General features: G+C 39.7%; 1 protein-coding gene across 8 annotated transcripts in view; it reads right to left on the bottom strand.

The window, feature by feature from the left end:
* RFX3 (regulatory factor X3) overlaps nucleotides 1–23,043 on the bottom strand; it is a 292,672-nt gene that overhangs the window by 260,085 nt on the left and 9,544 nt on the right. For 5 of the 8 annotated variants that reach the window (XM_058695806.1, XM_058695805.1, XM_058695812.1 and 2 more), the window contains exon 2: nucleotides 19,561–19,691. The exons of the other annotated variants lie outside the window; for them this stretch is intronic. In XM_058695806.1, the coding sequence (XP_058551789.1) occupies nucleotides 19,561–19,666 (106 nt within the window). In that variant the 5' untranslated portion in view covers nucleotides 19,667–19,691. The remainder of the gene's footprint in view (nucleotides 1–19,560; nucleotides 19,692–23,043) is intronic. 8 annotated transcript variants of the gene reach the window in all.

Genomic DNA, 23,043 nt, shown 5'->3' on the forward strand with positions numbered 1-23,043 from the left:
CAATTCAACAACTCAAAGCAGTAAGAATATCAAGGGGGAAAAAAAAGATAACATGAAAAAGAGCAAGTGAAAACGTCTTCATTTGTAGGAGAAAAACTTCTATGCAAAGAGTATTTATGAAGCTAATGTATGAATCTTCACTGAGCTGGACATAATATTCAATTAAACATAAAAGGTACAATTATGTTCTACATTTTTACAAGTGGACAATTGTACCTTATGTACAAGATAAGTCAGAGTTACATATTCGTGGATGTCAAAAAACCGGCTTCTGTCAGAACAGAATTGTATTTCATTTGGCTCTGAAATTTAAAACCTGAAGATGATCTCATGGCTCATGAGTTCGAGCCCTGTATCATGAGTTCGAGCCTTGTGTCAGGCTCTGCACTGACAGCATGGAGCTTGCTCGGGATTCTCTCTCCCCCTCTCTGCCCCTTCTCTGCTCTGTCTCTGAAAAGAAATAGAACTTAAAAAAAAAAAAAAAAAAAAAAAAAAAAAAACAATATAAGCACATAAATCATGCTCAGGAAAAAAAAAAATTCATTGTTTTAAAATCACCAAACTACCAGTAACAGCTGGTGGTTTTGTCTAAAAGACTGTAGCTGTGTAGGGATGCCTGGGTGCCTCAGTCAGTTAAGTGTCCAACTTCAGCTCAGGTCATGATCTCACGGTTCATGGGTTTGAGCCCGCATCGGGCTCCGTGCCGACAGCCTGCTTCAGATTCTGTGTCTCTGCAACTCTCGGCCCCTCCTGTGCTCACACTCTGTGTCTGTCTCTCGATAATAAATAAACGTTTAAAAAAAATAAAATAAAAAAAGACTGTAGCTGTGTACCCTTAAGTGCTATTTTCCCCTGCCTCTAAGTATCACAGTCGCTCAGTATTCTCCCTCTTAAAATATCAAGGCAACATTAAGCATTAAGCACGTTCTGTTCCGCCTCCTCTCCTTAAGCTAAGGCTGAAATTACCTTCTTCAAAGAACTGAAATAGGATAGCCATTGCCTAAACCAGTTTAATCCCACTAGCTACTTCAAACCATTATATTTCAAAGCCACTTCTATTCTTCTGAAAATACTATCTTCTCATTATATTAAATGCCTTACGGTCTCTTTAGCAACAACAGTATACGTGAAAACTTAAACTCGATTTTACAAATCAATGGGGAGCACGCTGAACATTTTTTAGGGCTAGACCAAAAAGGAGTAATCGGGTGTTTATGGGACTCCACTGTTGCCTTACTTCTCAACAGAAGCTGATATTCATTTTCAGGTCTCCTAGATCAACAACGTCAAGTGTTAACACAAGCTTGGGCACTTGTGTGTGCTCTTACAGTTCTTTACACGCAAGAAGAACTTGAAGAGAGGCTTAAATGTTTACAGGATGTAACGATCGCTGTACATATTTACCAAGATAAATAAACGTGCTCTATTCTTTAAATTCTACCTTTTGTGCGGGGAATAAGTATTTCATCTGTCCGGACGGACATACTGTTCCTATCAGTTGCTGCTCTTGCCACCTTTAAAGGTCACGTCCCCAGATCTGACTCTGTGAAAAGGGGTCGCTCCATAGAAGTTTTAAAAAACCCTCTCTACTGACCAATACTGGAAATGACTTAACAAAATACACAGCGCATCGTAGCTCTCTTTGAAAACAATTTTGTTTCTAATTATATCCAGTTCCATGTTACTATTTTCAGCAGCCACCCTCTTCTGCAAAACCTTCCTCATACCCTACCAGAGACTGAGCTACTGACCATCCACACTGGGATTGCGAATTCCAGATTGTCGTGCTAACTTAGCTCATTTTGTCTTCCGCTTTTTCATTACAACCCAACTGAATAGGCAATATCTCCGTACTGACATTAAAAAATATGAGATCAAAGTAGTGAAGGGATAAGTTTAAGAATAATTATCTATCAAATGACTAAACGGGAACTTGAACTCAGGTCTCTTCTACCCAAAAGACTAGGACTCACGCCTCTGCCTAACAATTTTGCAAGCTGACGGTCCTCACACGATACGCATCAGGTATTTACATTTTGTAAGGTAGGGACGCAAGGAGTCATGGATATTTGTATGTGTAGAATAGGCATGTGATTGTCTCACGTGGTACAGTTTGGATCTTTGTGGAAATCTTACAGTTCCGTGCAAGCACTCCGACAGCCTTCTCCTAATATTGTGACGGTCCTCACAAACTTCCATATTCAAGATTAGCTGGGGCAGGTGATCTTCCCACAAGCCAGCTTCACAACGAACCTGTGTTTGTGTCCTCAAGAGTGAGCTGTGAGCTCACACTCAAGAGACGAACTACAGTGCATCAGCAGGCTTCACCATGCAAAAGACAGGGACACAGTTACAAATGGTCAGATGGTGTAGCAGGTTCAACTACAATTCAGAATCACTGAGAGGACAGTTCTAGAAAGTGCTATGCGGTCGCTATGCAAAATACGGATGCCACAATGTCAAGTGGCAGTAAAATTTCAGAAATATCATGGAAGGTAACCACGGCCACATCGTGATTGTTTTCTCTAGAAAAACAAACAATTCCATCTTGTGAAAGTAATGCCTAAGTTCTAGTGTTAAACTCACTGGGACTCTACTGGCTTACTAAGGGGTAAAAATATTAAAACTATTTCAGAAATTAGGGGCGCCTAGGTGGCTCAAGCTGCGTAAGCGTCCAACTTCGGCTCAGGTCACGATCTCACAGTTCGTGGGTTCCAACCCCATGTTGGGCTCTGTACTGACAGCTCGGAGCCTGGAGCCTGCTTCGGATTCTGCCTCCCTCTCTCTCTCTGCCCTTCCCCACTCATGCTCTCTCTCGCTCGCTCTCTCTCTCTCTCTCTCTCTCAAAAATAAACATAAACTAAAAAAGTTTTTGTAGCATTTCAGAAATTAATAATCGAGTGCTAAAACTTCCAAAAGTTTGGTTCTGCCTGGTAAAGGTAGTGTTTACACTGGATTGGAAAAATAATTCATCGGTTAGCAGAAAAAAGCCTCCAAGCTGATCCCTGGATCTCTGATGCCTCACAAGAAGATCCTCTCTACTGGGAAGCTCGTGCGAAGTCAGGTGGGGGCATTAAAATATCCTGATGGGAAAATGCCAATGCGGGTAAACTATTATAGAAATGCAAAAGAGCACGCCACACTCAACCACTGATAAACATCTCTACCTAAAGCAAATTTACTGTTTAAAAAAGAAATAGTTTGTGTACGAAGTGCTTGGTTCCATGCCATGCGCTCGCTTAAGAGGTTGATTCTACCTTTCGCTTAAGAGGTTGATTCTACCTTTAGCTGAAGCCGTGTATTTTCTCATCTGTTTAGGGCAGCTGTCAAGTAATGAGAGTAAGCGGTGCCATTTTAATAAGGAAGTCTTTTAATGAAATATAATAGGTCACAAATACCTAATTTCTGCTCTTTACTGTAATTGCCAGTCTTTACTCTAACTGCCACTTTAACAATCTTTTCCAAACGCTGCCACAAAAGATGAACAAATCAAGGGTATTAGCGTGTGTGTATATTTACAGCTTCTTGCTGTCAAAGGCTGTGTGGCCCCAGTCCCAACTCCAGCAAGCTGTATGAGGATCTGTTTCTTTTGATGGAGGCATCCTGTTCCAGGCTATGAACGCATCTGAATTAATCTCTTTTTCATGGCTACATAAGCAAACGCACACTCAAGAATACACAGGAGAAATGCTGACAAAGTTATAGCACAGTATTACACCTTCAGGAATATCACAGACACTTTTCCCGTCACTGTGGGGGACTGTGCATGTTGCCACTTCATTCTTCTTTGGTAAATCCTCTGCTCCGTCAGTTATCAATTCACAATTTCAAAAACACTGTTTATGTATAGTTCAAATGGCGTCTTTATAAGGTAAATTTTCAGTTCTCACGAGCATCAGGTTTATGTGCACGTGCACTTAAACTACAAACAAAACTCCGAGAGCTGGCTACAAAAATTAATACAGCAGATCTCAAAGAGAGAAAACACAACTCTGATTCTGATTTTTAAAAAGCATATTCGTGGGGCGCCTGGGTGGCTCAGTCGGTTAAGCGTCCGACTTCAGCTCAGGTCACGATCTCGCGGTCCGTGAGTTCGAGCCCCGCATCGGGCTCTGGGCTGATGGCTCAGAGCCTGGAGCCTGTTTCCGATTCTGTGTCTCCCTCTCTCTCTGCCCCTGCCCCGTTCATGCTCTGTCTCTGTCTCAAAAATAAATAAAACGTTAAAAAAAAAAAAAAAAAAATTAAAAAGCATATTCGTTGTAGCTGTTTTACCACAGCTCCCTTTTAAGTTTATGGTTAAAGAGTCTTCAAGAACATAATTCCCTGGAAACTTCGTTACGTGATAATCCTTTCCTCTTTTCATTTTGAGCATCCTGTTTTTTTAACCAGTATCGTTCTGAATTCGGTAGCAGTCTTACTCTTTTAGTGTCAGAAGGCCTGGGCACAAACGGTAGCGGTTTTATATGAAGTTTGCCCAGGTTTGAAAGGGTAGGCTTCCCTGAATCGGACTAGCTCACTGTGAAAAGAAAACCATGACAACTGTTTGCACCTCTCGCTTTATTATTACATCCGGCCTGGTCACTCTTAGAAATTCAGTCTATTATGGTTGCTAGGAGGCTGTTGCTGTGCAACGTAGAAGGGTATGCTGTGCTGTCAGGCTAAGGAGTGCTGATAAACCTGTAGGCTTCCCTCTCGGAGTCTGACCAGTGTGCTTAAAGGGCTTAACACTTTTCAAGAGTGACCGGCCCACAATTCAAGACACATCCTACTAAAAACAAGTCACACCGAGAGATTTCTCACAAAGGAACAAAACGCTAAACATACACAAATATTCAAAATGTATCCTCAGAATCCCTAACTAATTTGGTAAAACAAACAAAGAACAGATTATGGTCTACATTTCAATTATACCACCTACTATCCCCAAGCTTTTATTTCCATATAGTCCCCTAAAAGGTTATAATGGACATAAATGAACAGAGAAAGTTTCAGGGGGGATAAAAAAGCAGTACTAAGTACCTTCAACTTTGATTTAAAAGTATCTCGTACTTATATAAATTCCATTAATGGAAAAACAAACTAAACCTAGGAATCCAAAAGTACTTAAGTTAGCAAAAAACTAAACAGCATTCTCCCCACATCCCCAGGGCCACAAAAAAAATGAAAATAACAACAAAAAAAATAGAGAAAATGAAGAAGTTCCAAATTTCGTTTTATTATAAAAACAGAGAATTTTTTTCACTCCTTTGCTCAGTAATGACTTTATATTAATTCTAAACCTATCGCAGGCATATTCTAGAACTTTAAAGATTAACAAATAAGTTATTCACAGAATTTCACTACAAATAGATGGCATTACTTGAATGTAAATGAGAAGAAAAAAGTCTATCAATAAAACACTGCTAACAAATTGTGTAAAAAGGAATTTGAGAAGTGGGCAGCGGGTAAGAGAGGACTTCTAGCTACTTGAAAAAGAAGAAATTTTTTGACTTTTATTTACTTATATTTGATAGGCCTTTTTCATAAAGTATTCGAAGACAAATAGATGAAGCTGGTTTACCATAACATACCAAAGACCATAAAGATAAATACAAAGAATATAACTTTACAATAATCGTCTTAACTATAAAAATATTTCTAACATTTTCTAAGGATATTCTGGCTATACAAATACTGCCTACCACCTCTTTAAGTTACAAACAGATTTTTTTTGTTAAAGTCAGGCAACATCTTCCCTATAGCCATCGCAATATTTATTCCTTCTATCTAACTACTCTGAACTGGGAACGCTTTTTAAAATAGTGTCAGCTGCATTACCATATTCTTTTTCAAAGAGCCTTGTATACCTGTCCTTCAAGAGTTGTTTCCATTTCTTCTTCTCATTACACTCTGGGAAGCAGAGTAAAGGAATTTAAGTATTTTTTCTAAAGTACCAAGAAACAACAAACAGAGGAATGCAGAACACTATCCAAAAAAGAAAGACAAAGAATCCAATAATAAAGGAGAGCTGATGCAGGCCAGGAGGTGGGAAGGCCAGCATCTGACGGAAGAACAGAGACCAAGGCAGGAAGATAAAGGCTTGGCTAAGAAGGTTTAGAACTGCAACAGCCTAAATGTAAAGCCAAGCAGAGCAGAGCAGAACAGAACAAATGGGAGGAAAGGGGCAGAAAGGATGAGACAAGAGTGTGTTAGAAAGAGAGCACGTGAAAGAAAATCTGCAGAAAGAAACAGGGACTCATTTCACACGTGGAAAAAAGAAATATATGAAAGTTTTATGTTCAATAACATCATTTTCCTTGATCCATCTTTAATTCTTAAGAGGGCATGTGTGCAACAACTCAGAAAACGTTCTTAAAGATGCAGTGATATCAATAACATTTATGATGTAAAAGCCAAGTGAGGAGTTGAAGACTCACGTTTACAATGAAGGAATTTGAACACTTTGGATTCTCATTTAGGATAAGAAAAATTTAACTTAATTCTAAAGCTGCAGGACCTAATCTACGAAAATGTTTCTGAAAGTAACAAAAATGGACTTTTCCCAAGAAGAACAAAACCTTAAAACACACACACACACACACACACACACACACACACACAGGGTATTTAATTTAATGAGGTTATTAAAGCCAGATTCTACTCAGGAGTTCTACTGTTCACAGGGTATATGTGGACAGATGTGTACATTTTTAAAGCAGTTACTTAAGAGTTGGTCAGCTGCTAGTCAAGAGTATTTAAACCATACTGGACAAATCTGCTCTGAAGGAATCCAAGTTCTAAACTGGCTACATTAACACTTAGGATCCTGTCAGGCACTATTAACTAAAATGCAATGGGGCAAAATAAGGAATAAAAATTTTTTAAAGGAGAATGGATATCCCATAGCAGAAGTGTTGTTGGAAAGAGCCTTCTGGTACTTACTGGTTTCTCATGTCTTTAAAATCACAAAGCCACAATAATTAGAAAGTGTGGCATACTTAAAAGCAACCATAGGAGTATGTAACTATAGAGAATAACATACTCATCCATGGAATTAAGCCTCGTTTTTGCACGCAGCAGTTTTCTACAATTTGTAATACGCTATCATATTTGATTCATCTCCCTATACCCACCTTCAAAAAAAAAATCAAAGATCCTTCATAAATGTTGGCTATTTATTGAATTCTGAATTTTAAATTTCATAAACTTTTTGTCAAAAAATTGTAGCTTCTCTGATAAATCACATAATCAGGGTAGGTCACCAATGAATTACAGGTTATAATTCTTTTCAGTGTCATATTTTACCAATTATAAAAAGAAATCGCAATGACAGCCATTAAAGATCACATTATTACTCCTTCTTGCTGACAGATTAACCAAAATACATTTTTTTAAAATATTTTTTAACGTTTATTTATTTTTGAGACAGAGAGAGAGCATGAACAGGGGAGGGTCAGAGAGAGAGGGAGACACAGAATCTGAAGCAGGCTCCAGGCTCTGAGCTGTCCGCACAGAGCCCGACACGGGGCTCAAACTCACGGACCGTGAGATCATGACCTGAGCCGAAGTCAGACGCTTAACCGACCAAGCCACCCAGGCGCCCCATCCAAGATACATTTTTATATGATTTCTATAATTTCTTTGCCAAAGTCAAAAGGATATCAATATACAAAGGAAGCAGTTTTTTTTCATTTTTTAAGTATTTAAAAAAAATTTTTTTTACATTTATTTTTGAGAGAATGAGACAGAGCACAAGCAGGGAAGGGCAGAGAGAGAAGGAGACACAGAATCTGAAGGAGCCTCCAGGCTCCGAGCAAGCATTCAGCACAGAGCCCAACACAGGGCTCAAACCCACAAACTGTGAGATCATGACCTGGACCAGAGTCGGACGTTCAACCGACTGAGCCACCCTGGCGCCCCTAAATATTTTTATTGTATTCATTTTTGAGAGAGAGACAGAGCACAAGTGGGGGAGCGGCAGAGACAGAGAGACACAGAATCCGAAGCAGGCCCTACGCAGGGTTCGAACTCACAAACCAGGAGATCATGACCTGAGCCAAAGTCAGATGTTTAACTGTTTAACTGACTGAGCCACCCAGGCACCCCAGCAGTTTTTTAATATTAAAATTTATAAAAGGAATGTGATACAAACATCTGACTAGAAATCCAAAACATACTTTAAAACTTCTTAAAAACCACGTTCACTTTGTACCTATTGCTACTCACATTTATACATTCAAAAATTTGAAAGAAGGTATTAAGCCAACCGAAAAAAAAAAAAAAAGGTACAATACTGGATCAATCAATTTCTGAAATGCCTAATTGGGCATACTGAAAAAGGTACCTTAAAATACATTCTATAAATCCGAGGGACAGTTTCAGTTACATCACATTGTAAATGCCAAAAACATCAAAGATACATATTTCACACTTTTGTGATAGCAGATACACAAAATACCGTTAGAAAACTTAAATAGAAACAAACCATCTTCATAAAGGGATAAATGTTACTCTCTCACAGAACACTAGCAAAATTCTGCACAGCAAAGGAAACAATCAACAAAACTAAAAGGCAACCCATGGAATGGGAAAAGATATTTGCAAATGACATATCGGACAAAGGGCTAGTATCCAAAACCTATAAAGAGCTCACCAAACTCCACACCCAAAAAACAAATAATCCAGTGAAGAAATGGGCAGAAGACATGAATAGACACTTCTCTAAAGAGGACATCCAGATGGCCAACAGGCACATGAGAAGATGCTCAACGTCGCTCCTCATCAGGGAAATACAAATCAAAACCACACTCATATCACCTCACGCCAGTCAGAGTGGCCAAAATGAACAAATCAGGAGACTATAGATGCTGGCGAGGATGTGGAGAAACGGGAACCTTCTTGCACTGTTGGTGGGAATGGAAACTGGTGCAGCTGCTCTGGAAAACAGTGTGGAGGTTCCTCAAAAAATTAAAAATAGACCTACCCTATTACCCAGCAGTAGCACTGCTAGGAATTTACCCAAGGGATACAGGAGTACTGATGCATAGGGGCGCTTGTACCCCAATGTTTATAGCAGCACTCTCAACAATAGCCAAATTATGGAAAGAGCCTAAATGTCCATCAACTGACGAATGGATAAAGAAATTGTGGTTTATATACACAATGGAATACTACGTGGCAACGAGAAAGAATGAAATAATGGCCTTTTGTAGCAACGTGGATGGAACTGGAGAGTGTTAGGCTAAGTGAAATAAGCCATACAGAGAAAGACAGATACCATATGTTTTCACTCTTATGTGGATCCTGAGAAACTTAACAGAGGACCATGGGGGAGGGGAAGGAAAAAAAAAAAAAGAGGTTAGAGTGGAAGAGAGCCAAAGCATAAGAGACTCTTAAAAACTGAGAACAAACTGAGGGTTGATGGGGGGTGGGAGGGAAGGGAGGGTGGGTAATGGGTATTGAGGAGGGCACCTGTTGGGATGAGCACTGGGTGTTGTATGGAAACCAATTTGACAATAAATTTCATATAAAAAAATTAAATTAATTAATTAATTAAAAAAAAAAAACAGAACACTAGCGAAGTGTCTTTGTGGAGCCTGTACTAAACTGGAAGCTTTAGATTTCATTCCAACTCAAAATCTGAGACCATAAATATGAAAGGCCACTTTTTAGAATTTTAAGTGACATTTGTCTAGAAAGCCCCCTTTATTCTCTTTGTGATTATTTGTGCATCCCTCCATCCCTCCATCCACGGGACCGGGGGCAGGCGGGGGTGACACAACATGGCAGAGCAGAGGAAGAGACTGGTAATCTGAGCACTAAGCATCAGTCTCTTTCCACACTGGTTCTCCTTCCACAGGTAACAAGTGAGGGAAACAGTGACAGGGTCAGGGGGAGCGAAGACGCAAGTAAGGGAAACAGTGAGGGGGTAGAGGGGAGTGAAGAGGTAGGTAAGGGAAACAGTGACGGGGTAGGGGGGAGTGAAGAGGTAGGTAAGGGAAACAGTGACAGGGTAGGGGGGAGTGGAGAGGTCAGTAAGGGAAACTGACAGGGTAGGGGGGAGTGAAGAGGTCAGTAAGGGAAACAGTGATGGGGTAGGGGGGAGTGAAGAAGTCAGTAAGGGAAACAGTGACGGGGTAGGGGGGAATGAAGAGGTAAGTAAGGGAAACAGTGATGGGGTAGGGGGGAGTGAAGAGGTAGGTAAGGGAAACTGACGGGGTAGGGGGGAGTGAAGAGGTAAGTAAGGGAAACTGACAGGCTGGGGGGAGTGAAGAGGTAAGTAAGGGAAACAGTGACGGGGTAGGGGGGAGTAAAGAGGTCAGTAAGGGAAACTGACGGGGTAGGGGGGAGTGAAGAGGTAAGTAAGGGAAACAGTGATGGGGTAGGGGGGAGTGAAGAGGTAGGTAAGGGAAACTGACGGGGTAGGGGGGAGTGAAGAGGTCAGTAAGGGAAACTGACGGGGTAGGGGGGAATGAAGAGGTAAGTAAGGGAAACAGTGACGGGGTAGGGGGGAGTGAAGAGGTCAGTAAGGGAAACTGATGGGGTAGGGGGGAGTGAAGAGGTAGGTAAGGGAAACTGAGGGGGTAGGGGGGAGTGAAGAGGTCAGTAAGGGAAACTGATGGGGTAGGGGGGTGTGAAGAGGTAGGTACAGTTGAGACAAGATTCACCAGGAACTGTTAACTATTAAAGCAGGGTAATGGATAATGGGAATTCATTTCATTAGTTCATCAAACTAGTCTATTTTTACATAGGTTTACATTTTGCCAACATAAAAAAGTTGGGGGTGGGAGGTGCGGTGGGTAAGACAGTAGACCTGCTCTTCAAAATCTTTTAGAGCTCCTACGTGTTTTCGTAAACATGATGGCAGTACAGACAAGTGATAATACTAAATTTAGCCTCTTTAACTTTTTATTTATTTATATTTTTAATGGCAGATATACCAGGCGCTCAAGTTCAAGAAACGCTGGCCTACAGGTTGCTAAAATGTGGGCACATCAGACTCCCTTCAGACCCGAACACCTGGGTATATCTGCAAGTATAATCATTTAACCAGCCTTTAAGGATGGAAAGTAGGATTAGAAATAAATATTATGCATATAATTATAGAAGTTCAAACAGAGAAAGGTAGTTTTTGTTAGTTTGTTTAATATTCCACAGCAGTTCCTGCTTCCTTAACTTAAAAATGTTAAAAATACCTCATACTATACTATATTATATATTATATTATATTATATTATATATTTTGTACCATTTTTGAAGTATTCCAATACAGCTACAATAGCCTCAAATACTGTCAAACTGTACATTTCATAATGGATGACAGGCACATAATGCTGAATATGTGACACTGAACTGAAATGGAAAATACGATTTTGACATCAGTACACTGAAAATCTCATTCTAAAAATATCAGTATGACAATCTATTTGTCAAAATAACAGAGTTCTAGACAACTTGATTCCATTAGTAACTTTTATTTATCTAAATAACCTCTCATTTATGTCTTTCTGCATATACCAAATTTTACAAATAAATTCAATTCATAAATCCATGATTAAAGGTGACTAGATAATGGCAGAACACGCTGCTACACAAACGTGACATTGTGGTTTCACACCTGGGACACTGAAGAGCATTTGATCACAGAAGCCGTCATCCGCAGATTCTCTCGCCGGTTTAAATTACCCATGCAGGCAAACCGAGAGTGTAACCAACAAAACTGCCATCTAGCTAATTCTAATTTCCATTTGCCCATTAATTGCGATTGTTTTCTTTTTTTAATATTTCACGTATCAATTCTTTCCAAATTTTTAGGACACATTTTGTTACGAGCGTTTCAGAAGGCTCCCACTTGGAAGCAGGTAGGGTGGGCCTGAACGTTTTAATATTCGCTCCCTCCGCAAGAGAAAAACTAAACCAAACTCAAAGTAGTTTTTGAAAGAGTCTCTTACTCTGCGTGTTTCCTTCTAGAAAACAAGGTTCAGTCAAATATATCTCAAAGTAATCTATAAGTAAAAAGGCTATATATTCAGGGCAAAGCATGTAAAATAATAAAAGGCAAAAAAGGGAAAGGCAGAAAGAAAAGGACCGTGTAAGGGCAAATATAAGCAACTAGGACTCTTCAGTAAAGAAGACGGGCTAGCGTCAATTAGGGTGTCAGTGTTATAAATCTATAAAGCCACACTTGAAGAGATACACAAGATCTCCTTTTGCCAGATTTTACTCAAATGTCACCTTCTCTATCAGGTCTTCCTAATTCCTATTTGAAATTGCAACTCCTCATCACCCATCCTATGACCCCTCTTCCTTTCTTTCTGTTTCTCCAGAGCATTTGCAACCATCTATTATAAAACTCATTCATGTTGCCAATCCCATCCCCAGTTCTGTGAATGCAAGCCCCCCAAGGGCGGGGACCTGACCAGTTTTGTGCACTGCTATCTCCTCCACACGGTGGGTGCCAATATTTGGTCAAGAAATAAGTGGATGAATACACAAACTGAAAATGAGCTTGTCCACCGGAACGGATTCTAAAACTGAACGGAGCCCGTGGAGTCTAAAAAGAGGGTCTCATCAACTCGAGACGGTAGTCAATGAAAACACACAGGTTAAGAGGAGAGCTGAGCTGGAGGGACCTAGAGATGACAGTTCATATTTAAAAACAAAGCTTTTCCAGGGGAAAGTCTCTGCAGTAGACATCAAAGCAAATAACCCTACCTTACAACAGTGCCACCCCCAGTGGAATATCAAACGCAAACACAGACCTAACCACCGTAATAATTCTATGCTGATGCCACCAGCTGCTTTGGGGTAAGCTCGGAACTCGTGTCCTGTCTCTGCACTTTTGACATCCCAAAAGGAACAGTGACAATCGGTAGCAAAAGGGGAAACTCAAGAGTTTGGGGTATTTGAAGCAGCCCCCCCAAAAGCAAAGTTCTCACAATGCCCCCCACATTTCTCCCATAACAAGCAGCATTAGGAATTCCCATACCCTGCCACAACCAGAAAATAGGAAAAAGGTACTGGATCCTAACAAGTCACTTACCAACTTTTGAAACTAAGAAATTAGTCTTATTAGACACTAAGGAAAATACCAGGCAAGCCTAAAATTTATGCACACACCCATACATAGGTATGTACATGCACACACACACACATACAGATATGAAATTCATGTATACCTACAGAGTTACTTCACAAAATGTCATTTGAAACGGTGAGAGGAAAAGAAACCTAAGGCCAGCCCAAAACTACCATATGATGCTGTATATGAAGAAATATACAAAATTCATGAATTTATGACATTAAGTCCAGTTTTTAAAAATAGGAAGTAAACAAAGGTGCCTGGGTGGCTCAGTCGGTTGGGCGTCCAACTCTTGATTTCAGCTCATGATCTTGTTGTTTGGCAGACCGAGCCCGCTGACCGTGCGAAGCCTGTTTGCGATTCTCTCCCCCCGACCCTCTGCCCCTCTTTCCCTCTCAAAATAAATACACTTTTTAAAAAAATACTACGAAGTAAATCCATTTGGAATAAAAAACTGCATTGCTCTAATGGTCATTATAAAATCAAGGTTAGACAAAATCATAAAATGGTTAAATGTTTTGGTTTTTTTTTTAGTTTATTTATTAGTTTTGAGGGAGACAGAGTGCAAGCGGGAAAGGGGAAGAGAGAGAGGGAAAATCCCAAGCAGGCTCCACACCATCAGCACAGATGCAGAACTCAAACTCAAGAAACTGTGAGATCATGACCTGAGTGGAAATCACGAGTCTGCCATTTAACCGACTGAGCTACCCCGGCGCCCCATTAAATCTGTTTTCTATAATTTGATTAGAGACGAAGATAATCTGAGATTTAGTAATTACTCATCGATTACTTCCACTAGGAAAGGACACTGGGTTTTGTGCTGAGTTAAAGAAACCATTGTGCCGTCTTCTGCCCTCAGGAAGCTTATAAACAATTTGGAAAGATCCAATGTTTACAAAAATCTAAGTCACAATTCCCAATCAGTGCCAGGGTTGGTAAGACCTTCATCAGAAGTGAACTCATCAAGTTAGGAACCACTCTAATTTAGGAAAGATGAATTTAACTAGGGTGGGAAACATATCCTAAGTACACTAAAGCATGAGAACTGTGGAGAAGAGAAAGGACAGGGCAGAATTCAAGTGACCCTAGGGGAGTAACAGCAATCGCCATGGACTCAGCACTGAAATGTCAGACACAGTGCTGTTTGCCTGTGTCCTGCGATGTGATCTTTGAAACGATCTTTTAAGGTCGATTATATTAGCCCTATTCTGCCTAAGGGTAAACTAATAATCAGTAGCAGAGCTGAAATTCAAACCCAGGACTGTTCATTCTGAAGTCAGGCTCTTACCCAATCACATACCACCATACGCCAGGCTGGCCAGAAAAGAGACTCTACAGGGCAGGTGGTGAAATACAAACTTGAAAATGTACACTAGACTGTAAGCTTCTCCTCGCAGCACTACGGTAGTTTCACAGCACTCAATACATATTTCTTACATGATTTTGATGGGGAGGCAATGAGGAACCCTTAAAGATGCTGAAGAAGCCTAAAACTCTGGGCTATTTGAAAACATCCAAAGTACCTTCTTTTTAGAGGATTTTATTAATCCATATTTAGAAACACTTTAAGTAAAATTTTAACCAGATTGTAATTTCATAAGATACTAAGAATATATTCCATGTTTTAGATTCTTCCTCTTTACATCCAACAAATACAGCAGCCTAGTATTTAGTTACTACAGTAACTGAATCTCTGTATTCAAATCTCAGTTGAAGACTTCCCAGGATCTAGCTAGCGCTCTCTCTCTTTAATATGAATTACACTCTTAATACTTGTATTTTTCGTTCCAGACAGTAGGTTCACTGGCAGATCAGGAATATAGTTAACTCTAAAAGGAAATGATTTGAATCTCTCCCAGCCCCTCCCAAAAAACAAAACAAACAAACAAAAAAACCCTTTTCTTCATTTAACAGAAAGAAAATTCAGTTTAATGCACTGTATTCTCAGTCTCTCAATTCAGATGAAACAACAGCATTAGATTTTTAAAAACTCCTAAAGACAAAGAATGAGGAACTTCTAGGCAAAACTGCAAGAGCTAACTAATATTTCATCATACCTTTGTTTATCGTACCTCCGTTTTTATTGAAGGTGAAGATAAATCCAAAGGGAACAGTTTTACAAGAAAGGTCTGTCCATGGGGACTTACCTTGTTAAGAGCAAATGACAAATGGTTTTCCCCTATAGGAAACCTACTTCTGTTTTATATAAATGTATCCTTTCAGCTCTGGTACCACAAATGAGGCTGGTAAGAGCATCAGATTACTGCTAGAAAGTTCATTTATTTGCTATTTTCTTGGTCTGTCTTCGATGGGTTGTTTCAAATAACCAATAGGGTTGATGCTCAAAGTGGGCACCTTTCTCACAAAACAGGATACCAAAACTAAGTGTGACCTCATAGATGTACTTACATAACACACACACACACATACACACGACAAAATCTTGGTAATTACTTATTCCTGCCAGTCTCCTACTATTAATCAGTAAACAGCATATCCTTCCAAAAATCCAGATTAAGAAAACAAGAAGTCATACAATAGCATGGCTGCTGGGGCTGCCTCTGGTTGCTATGGAACACCGGGCAGGCCCCTGGCTCATTCCGCCGGCTCTCTGAGCGCTGCAACACCTTTAACGCCCAGCCTGGGCAAGTCTCAGCTTGTACCACCGACATCAGCGGCCAGCATTTTACTTTTGTCCTGGAAGAATGACCTACAGGAAACACTGTTTCAGTTTTTAAAATTAATACTCCACCGGATTTTTACAACAATCTTTAGAATGATTAAAATCACCCTTACCCTCAAAACAGTAAAGAAGTGCGTGCCCAGTGGGAGAATTATTTACATGAATACATTGATTACGACACAGGTCACTAACATGCAGCAACCAGCAAGGAGAAATACAACGATAGGGATAAAAATATAACATTCCTTTAAAAAAAAAATCTAGCAAATATATTTCCCCTTAATATATAGCCTACTTGTGATTTGGGAAAATAATGAAAAATTTTATTTCTATGTCGTTCTAAAACAAAGCAATTAAGGAATGGCCAGTATGCCAAAACCTACAGCTGGAAATAATAAAAAATTAAGACATTTACTCAAACCTTACACAATTTTAAAACTTTAATGCTTTTTCTAGAAAAAAAATAAAATAAGGGGGGTGGGGGGTGGGCAGAGGAGGGGATTGGCCTAAATAACCTCCAAAATCTGTTCCAGCTTAAAAGTTCGGATTCTAAAATAAAACATCCTAATTATGTCTCCACTGGAATTCCACATATTTGTGCCATTTGGAAGCATGTGTAACTCCAGCGACAGACTTTGTCACCTCTTTAATCTCTCCCGGAGCAGCCTGGATGCCCCTCTGGGTCAGCTGTGCAGAGACAGACGAAGAAAGGGGGCTGAAGAGGAAGACAGTAGAGCAGTTAAACAGAAACAGGTAGAGAGGCTGGAGGTGAGACCCTGAGGGACGAAGGCACTTATCCTAGGGGGTCTGAGGTTCCAGCTCCAGACCCAAAGGCCTAGCGGCTCCACAAAAACAGGGTCGGGTTCCGAAATACCAATTCCTGAATGAAGCTCTTCTTTGGTGTTCTTCCAAATTAGAATATTAAGTTGTCTGCTAATGGGGAGTTATTCCCATGCAGAGTAAGCGGACCAAGATTACACTTTTCACATTGGAAATGGCTTGTTTCTAAATGACGTCATGTGACATAAATGGAACGGGAGTCAATTTTTTTTAACCTTTCAACACTAGAATTAAATTACCAGTGCTTTTATTGACACTGTATTGAATGTAAAATAATAAAAACCACAGAAAACATTATTACAAATAATGTTTACACTGATGTTGCATTAAGTTCATAATAAAATCCTCTATAAATATTAATGAAATTAACACGTATTCCATCATCTTTTGTTTTGCAGGGTTACATTTATGTTTTGTTCAAACACTGGCTAATTAAGCTTTATAGTGGCATTCTCTTGTATACGTCACATTTTCTATCTGCTTTTGGAAAGCTTAAATATGTGAGAATCTGATAATTTAGATGTTACTAGGACCTATAACTTAGATATTTCCTAATGCCAGAAGGAATTAACTACAACCCTTGGAGAAAAGAAATGGTATTTTAGCTATGGGATCAGATCGTTTAATTAGTGTATCACTTTACCACTCTGTCTGGCTAGCAGTAACCCCGTAGCAGAAATATTTTAAAAGACTGCCAAAATATTTTATGAAGTCATATACATTTCTATGGAACCTTCTGGATCAGAGAGAAGTTTAGCAATTAAAGTTACATAACCAAAAACTGCAGGCGTTATTTAATGTAATGAATTTACTCCTTCGTGCCTTATTCATCTAATTGAACAACAAGAAAACTCAGCTTTCAAGTAACGAGATTTAGGTCTACATTTTGTGCTGTTTATTAAAATGCCATTAATCATTGTTTGTTATACATATTAGTCTGCTCATTACAGAATAATTTCCAACATGAATAATGGATTTTTTTTTTTTTTGGCTATAGACTCTAGCACTGGAAAATATGCTTCTTTCACACCTGACTTCAGTCAACATTAACCTGCTGTGACTGATGTCCTAAGTTATCAGGACATCCACTGTCACCAATGGATGGCTCTCTCTTTATAGATAGGCCATTACGTCCCACAACCGAGCAGCTAACTCTGAAGGGAGTATCTTAGTGGTTGGTCTCTTCTCTTGGCAACTTACAAAGTGGCTTGTCACAGTTCATCCAATCTGCCTACACACAAGTCAAAAGAGTGATGTACAAAAGACAAACACCGTTGCACCTCTGAAGGGTGTGTCTCACACAGCTGTCTTCCTGTGTCCTGCAAACATGAGCTGCTGTCCTTGGGCTTGCCGCCTTTATAACGACAGGTCAAATTTCAAGTAGGAGAGCCTGGAATTACTAAGCAAAACACCTGACAAATAACTGAGAACAAACTTCCTGATTTAGAAATGCTGTGCTGAGAAAAAAATAACAGGAAGATTGATGAAGATCAATCACTCTTAAATATTTTGTCTTCAACATAATGTAAGCATCTTTTCAAGCCTACATTGAGTCTTGGTTAACAAATTTAATTTTTTTCAGAGAAACACAGAATAAAGAGGGGTTCAAGTTTATTTCAATAAACAAATATTTCAAATGGTATAGCTTTAAGAACAATAGACGGTACTAATCATTAAATATGTGTGATGAGCACAGGGGGTTCATTATGCTTTTCTCTCTACTTCAGTATGTTTTAAAAATCCCAAAATAAGAAAGTTTTAATTATATATACATTTATGGTGTACAGTTTTCCACTACCTATTGGCTTCCCAAATGGAAAGTGCTTTAGATATCAGATATGCTAATGAAATCCCAGCTGAATATATTCATTTTGGATGTTTCACATATAACTTCATATTAATAAAATAATTATGAGGAAATGGACACATCTCAACTTCATGCTTTTCTATATACAACATGAAGTAAAAGTACAACCCCAAGCAGTAACAAAGGTCCCACAGACTCACGATAAATATTTTCATCAATATATTATACTTTCAACAAAGTACAAGCGTCTCCTCTATTAGTTAAAATCACAATAAGGCAAAAACAATGACTGTTCCTCCAGCCAATTATGTCACCATTCATACTTTGATTTATCCACTTTATCTTAATCTCTCTTCTAAAAGTCTCCACTAATTTCATCTAACTGCATTTTCAGTAACTTCTTCTACCTTTCCTTTTTTGTGCTTCAAGATCCCCAAATATCAGCTCTTGTCATCTTTGTAGACTTCCACAATTTCAAACATGAAAAAATATGTTCACATAGCTGGGAATATGTCATTTTGGTCTAATACTTTATTTCTCTCTCTTCTTTCAAAATGCTCCCTAAGGGGCGCCTGGGTGGCTCAGTCGGTTAAGCGTCCGACTTCGGCTCAGGTCATGATGTCGCGGTCCATGAGTTCGAGCCCGCGTCGGGCTCTGTGCTGACAGCTCAGAGCCTGGAGCCTGTTTCAGATTCTGTGCCTCCCTCTCTCTCTGACCCTCCCCCATTCATGCTCTGTCTCTCTCTGTCTGAAAAATAAATAAACGTTAAAAAAAAAAATTTAAAAAAAATGCTCCCTAAAACCCAATGGAAATCTGAGTCTTCAGGATTCCTAAATTAACCAAAACAGTATTGGCCCTCAATACAAACTGATATAAACTCTTGAATTCCTCACCCAAAAATAAAGCTAAAGGGCAACAGTGGAGAACTACAAGCTCACAGACAAACATACCCAATTCTCTGAGGCCTCTCCTCGCATGTTTTTGAATCAAATATCAGAAATAATGTTAACAGCAGTGGTGGTAATATTGTTAGATATGCTGAATATGGCAGACGGGGTTTACACAGCCCTTAAAATGACCCTTCTTTTTCTCTACACCATACTAATCATTTAGTTCATACTCTACCTTTTCCAATTATATGATCCTGCCCCGATTTACCCTCATTCTTACCCCATTCCTTCAGATCAAGGTGTTGTTCTGGGCATTGGGTGTCATCTCTTGGCATTCTTTCTAAGGTTTGTAAACCAAAAGGTAAACTGGAACTTCCAAAGCTCATGTATAATGCGTCACACAAGACTGTGCTGTGGGATTGGGAAATTCCAGACAGCAATGTGAATTAACAAAAATACAGTATAATAGAGAAAGCTATATTATCCAAAAAAGAAGCTTTTACTGCAAAGCTGATCAAGGGCAGCAGGACTGGAGGTGAGTGAAATTTCAGGATCGCTACGATGACCCTCTCTCACATATACTCCGATCGACATCTCCGGTCTGTGTCACCCATGTTTCTAGCAAAACTAACTAAATGCCCAAGCAGGTCTCATGCAATCAAAATATTAAAATGCATCACCTTCCAATTTCAGAAACAAAATTCTACCTCACTTCCAAGCCATATGGCTCTCAAACCTATGCTGAAATAGAAATCCACATCTATTATAGAGCTCTACTCATTCAACATTATTTAAAAGGTTTTAAATTTCAAAACTCAGCAGACTTCTAAAAATAAAGGAACAGATCAAATGTTGATCCGGCCATATAATATCTTAATCTGCTATAATTGGAATGAATTACAACTTTTGTCTCTAACTATAATTAATTCCACTTCGGCATTCATGGCCTTTGTTAACTAAAGGTAGTCCCTACAAACCATCACATAATGTGAGGCACTATAAAAAGTTGTTTCCCACATCACACAATGGTCATTCAAAGAACTTAAGTTAAATATTTCCCCCACTATTCCTTGCTTCGAGAAAACAGCAGTGGAGTGGTTCCAATACCATTACAAGATGCGTGCAATGCAAAAGCTAGTGGGCAATAGTCCTACTGATACAAGTTCCAAAATGCCAAACAAAACATACATAAAAATGACTTTCTAAAGGTCTACACACAAACACATATATAGACAAAACACAATATATAAGCTAAATTTCATTTTTCTTAACGTAGGTATGCCCCACAAACATAAAGTAACTTTATACACAAAATGTTTTAAAACATTCTTTAGAACCATGCAATACGATCCTGACATAAAACAAAGAATCTAACTTTACGTGGTGTCAGTGTAGTGGGTTTTCACTGTGGCCCGTCAAAATACACATTGTACATTTAAAATGATAAAGGTGGCATTAAGATCACTAATATAGTATCTCTTCGTGTGTTTTTTATTAATGACCTTTACACTGACACTTCATTAAAACTCATCTCCAAGACTGTCACCAGATATAATCAGATGCCAATCGGCGAAAGCCTGATGTGACAGATTATACTCTTTGGTTCTTTAAAATGTCAGCCTAAATAGGCACAAAGGGGAAAACCGAGCTTCTACTGCAAAAAATACTTTCAGGAAACAATCTACCCAAAGCAAAATGTAGAGAGGTAGCTGTAAGGCATCATTTCCATTATCTGCCACACAGACTAGATTTTCTCTATACTCCTTTCTTTTATTCCCACCTTTCTTTTTTTTTTTTTTTTTTTTTTTAATTTATTTTTGGGACAAAGAGAGACAGAGCATGAACGGGGGAAAGGCAGAGAGAGAGGGAGGCACAGAATCGGAAACAGGCTCCAGGCTCCGAGCCATCAGCCCAGAGCCTGACGCGGGGCTCGAACTCACGGACCGCGAGATCGTGACCTGGCTGAAGTCGGACGCTTAACCGACTGCGCCACCCAGGCGCCCCTATTCCCACCTTTCTAAAAAGCTGTGCACAACCAAATCACAATACAGGCTCCGTAGAAGGATATCACTGCATATCCACTAATGTACTAAGGGATAGACATAGATAGATACAGTCAGTCTTTAGGAGGAAAGGATCACCGACAAACATAAATAAGACACCTATCCTCACAAAAGCACATATAGTCTGCACAATACTACAGCAGAAAAGGAAAGAGAACTGGAAGAAACACTGGATCAGCTGAGCCACCTCTGGCTGCCCCTGCCCACGCCTCCAATTCCCACCCTACCCCCACCAAAGGTTGACAGTCCAGGAAAAGTAACCGCACAGAGTACGCAATGCACAGGTGTTTAACAATGCAAACAGGATATGATCTGTAAATGTATCTCTTCTTCCTGCCTCTCTCCAGTATTCTCCCTCATCTACCTCCCCACAAATAAAGCAAGGAAGAGAGAAACCTTAGTGACAAGCAAGGACTTTCTAAAATGGTTTTGCATATTAAAACAAACTATGCCGACTGAGACAAAACAGGGTCAGATACATGTTTAAGAATGATAGTTAGGGGCGCCTGGGTGGCTCAGTCAGTTGAGCATCTGACTTCGGCTCAGGTCGTGATCTCACGGCTCATGAGTTTGAGCCCTGCGTCGGGCTCTATGTTGACAGCTGGGAGCCTAGAGCCTGTTTCAGATTCTGTGTCTCCCTCTCTCTCTGCCCCTCCCCTGCTCACACTCTGTCTCTCTCAAAAATAAATAACCATTAAAAAATTTTTAAAAAAAGAATGATAGTTATTACATTTGAAATTACAAAATACTAAAAACCACTGGAATCTGGATGCAGTTCACACACTTAACGAGGTTTCTATAAATCAATAAAAATGATCATTCAAAAGTAGTCTTAAAAGCAACAATAATTACAATCTTTTAATCTCTCATATGCTTATCAGATTGGTAAAAGAGGGGACATCCAGCAGAACATAAGACTTATCTTGAACTCATGCAAAGAATGCTTCCTTCCACGCTCTGCAATGCTCTACAATCTTGAGTCTGGTTGCCACATTACCATTAAAGTAAAATGTTATGAAAATGCACACTTCTTGACCAAAAGACACAATATTTTTCCTGCCATCAAACCTGAATTTTTAAAAAATGGTTATGTAAACATAAACAACATTCGGGGCAGGGAGGGGGAGCAGTAGGATCACCAATGGAAAAGACAGAAAAGAATATGAGCATGAGTGAGGGGGAAGGCCCCCCTGAGCAGGGCCCCAAAGTAATCCAAAGGCACTCGCCCAGACTCCTTGACAGGACTTCAGTTCTTTTCAAAAGCAGCTGAATAGCATGAAGAGAAGAAAAAGTCAAGGCTATAATAACTGGGGAAGAAATGCTGAAAAATGAGATAAACAGAAATCTAAATTTTTATTTCTTTTGATGGGACAGCTCACATTATCCTCCCTCCCTTTTTCTCCCTCCGTCGAACTGCCTGTCCACAGACTTGGGAAATTATGTCCTGTTTTAAATATTTCATTGGTGAGCAACAGGCAGGAGCCCCAACTGTCAGACTCTTGTCTGGCACACACACACACAGAGGAGCCGGCTCGGCAGGAGCTCGGGCTGTGAGACTCAGCTAATTCCTATGTGGGTGAGGAAACCAGGGCACTTGGCCACCACTCCCCACAGGGGCCACCAAAATGGTGGGACCTTCTGAGACTCCGGACTTGCTTTCTCTGCTGTTCTCACCAAAAGAAAGAATGGGCCAGCACATG

Source organism: Neofelis nebulosa, chromosome 12 (assembly GCF_028018385.1).
Source record: "Neofelis nebulosa isolate mNeoNeb1 chromosome 12, mNeoNeb1.pri, whole genome shotgun sequence".
Lineage (NCBI taxonomy): Eukaryota > Metazoa > Chordata > Mammalia > Carnivora > Felidae > Neofelis > Neofelis nebulosa.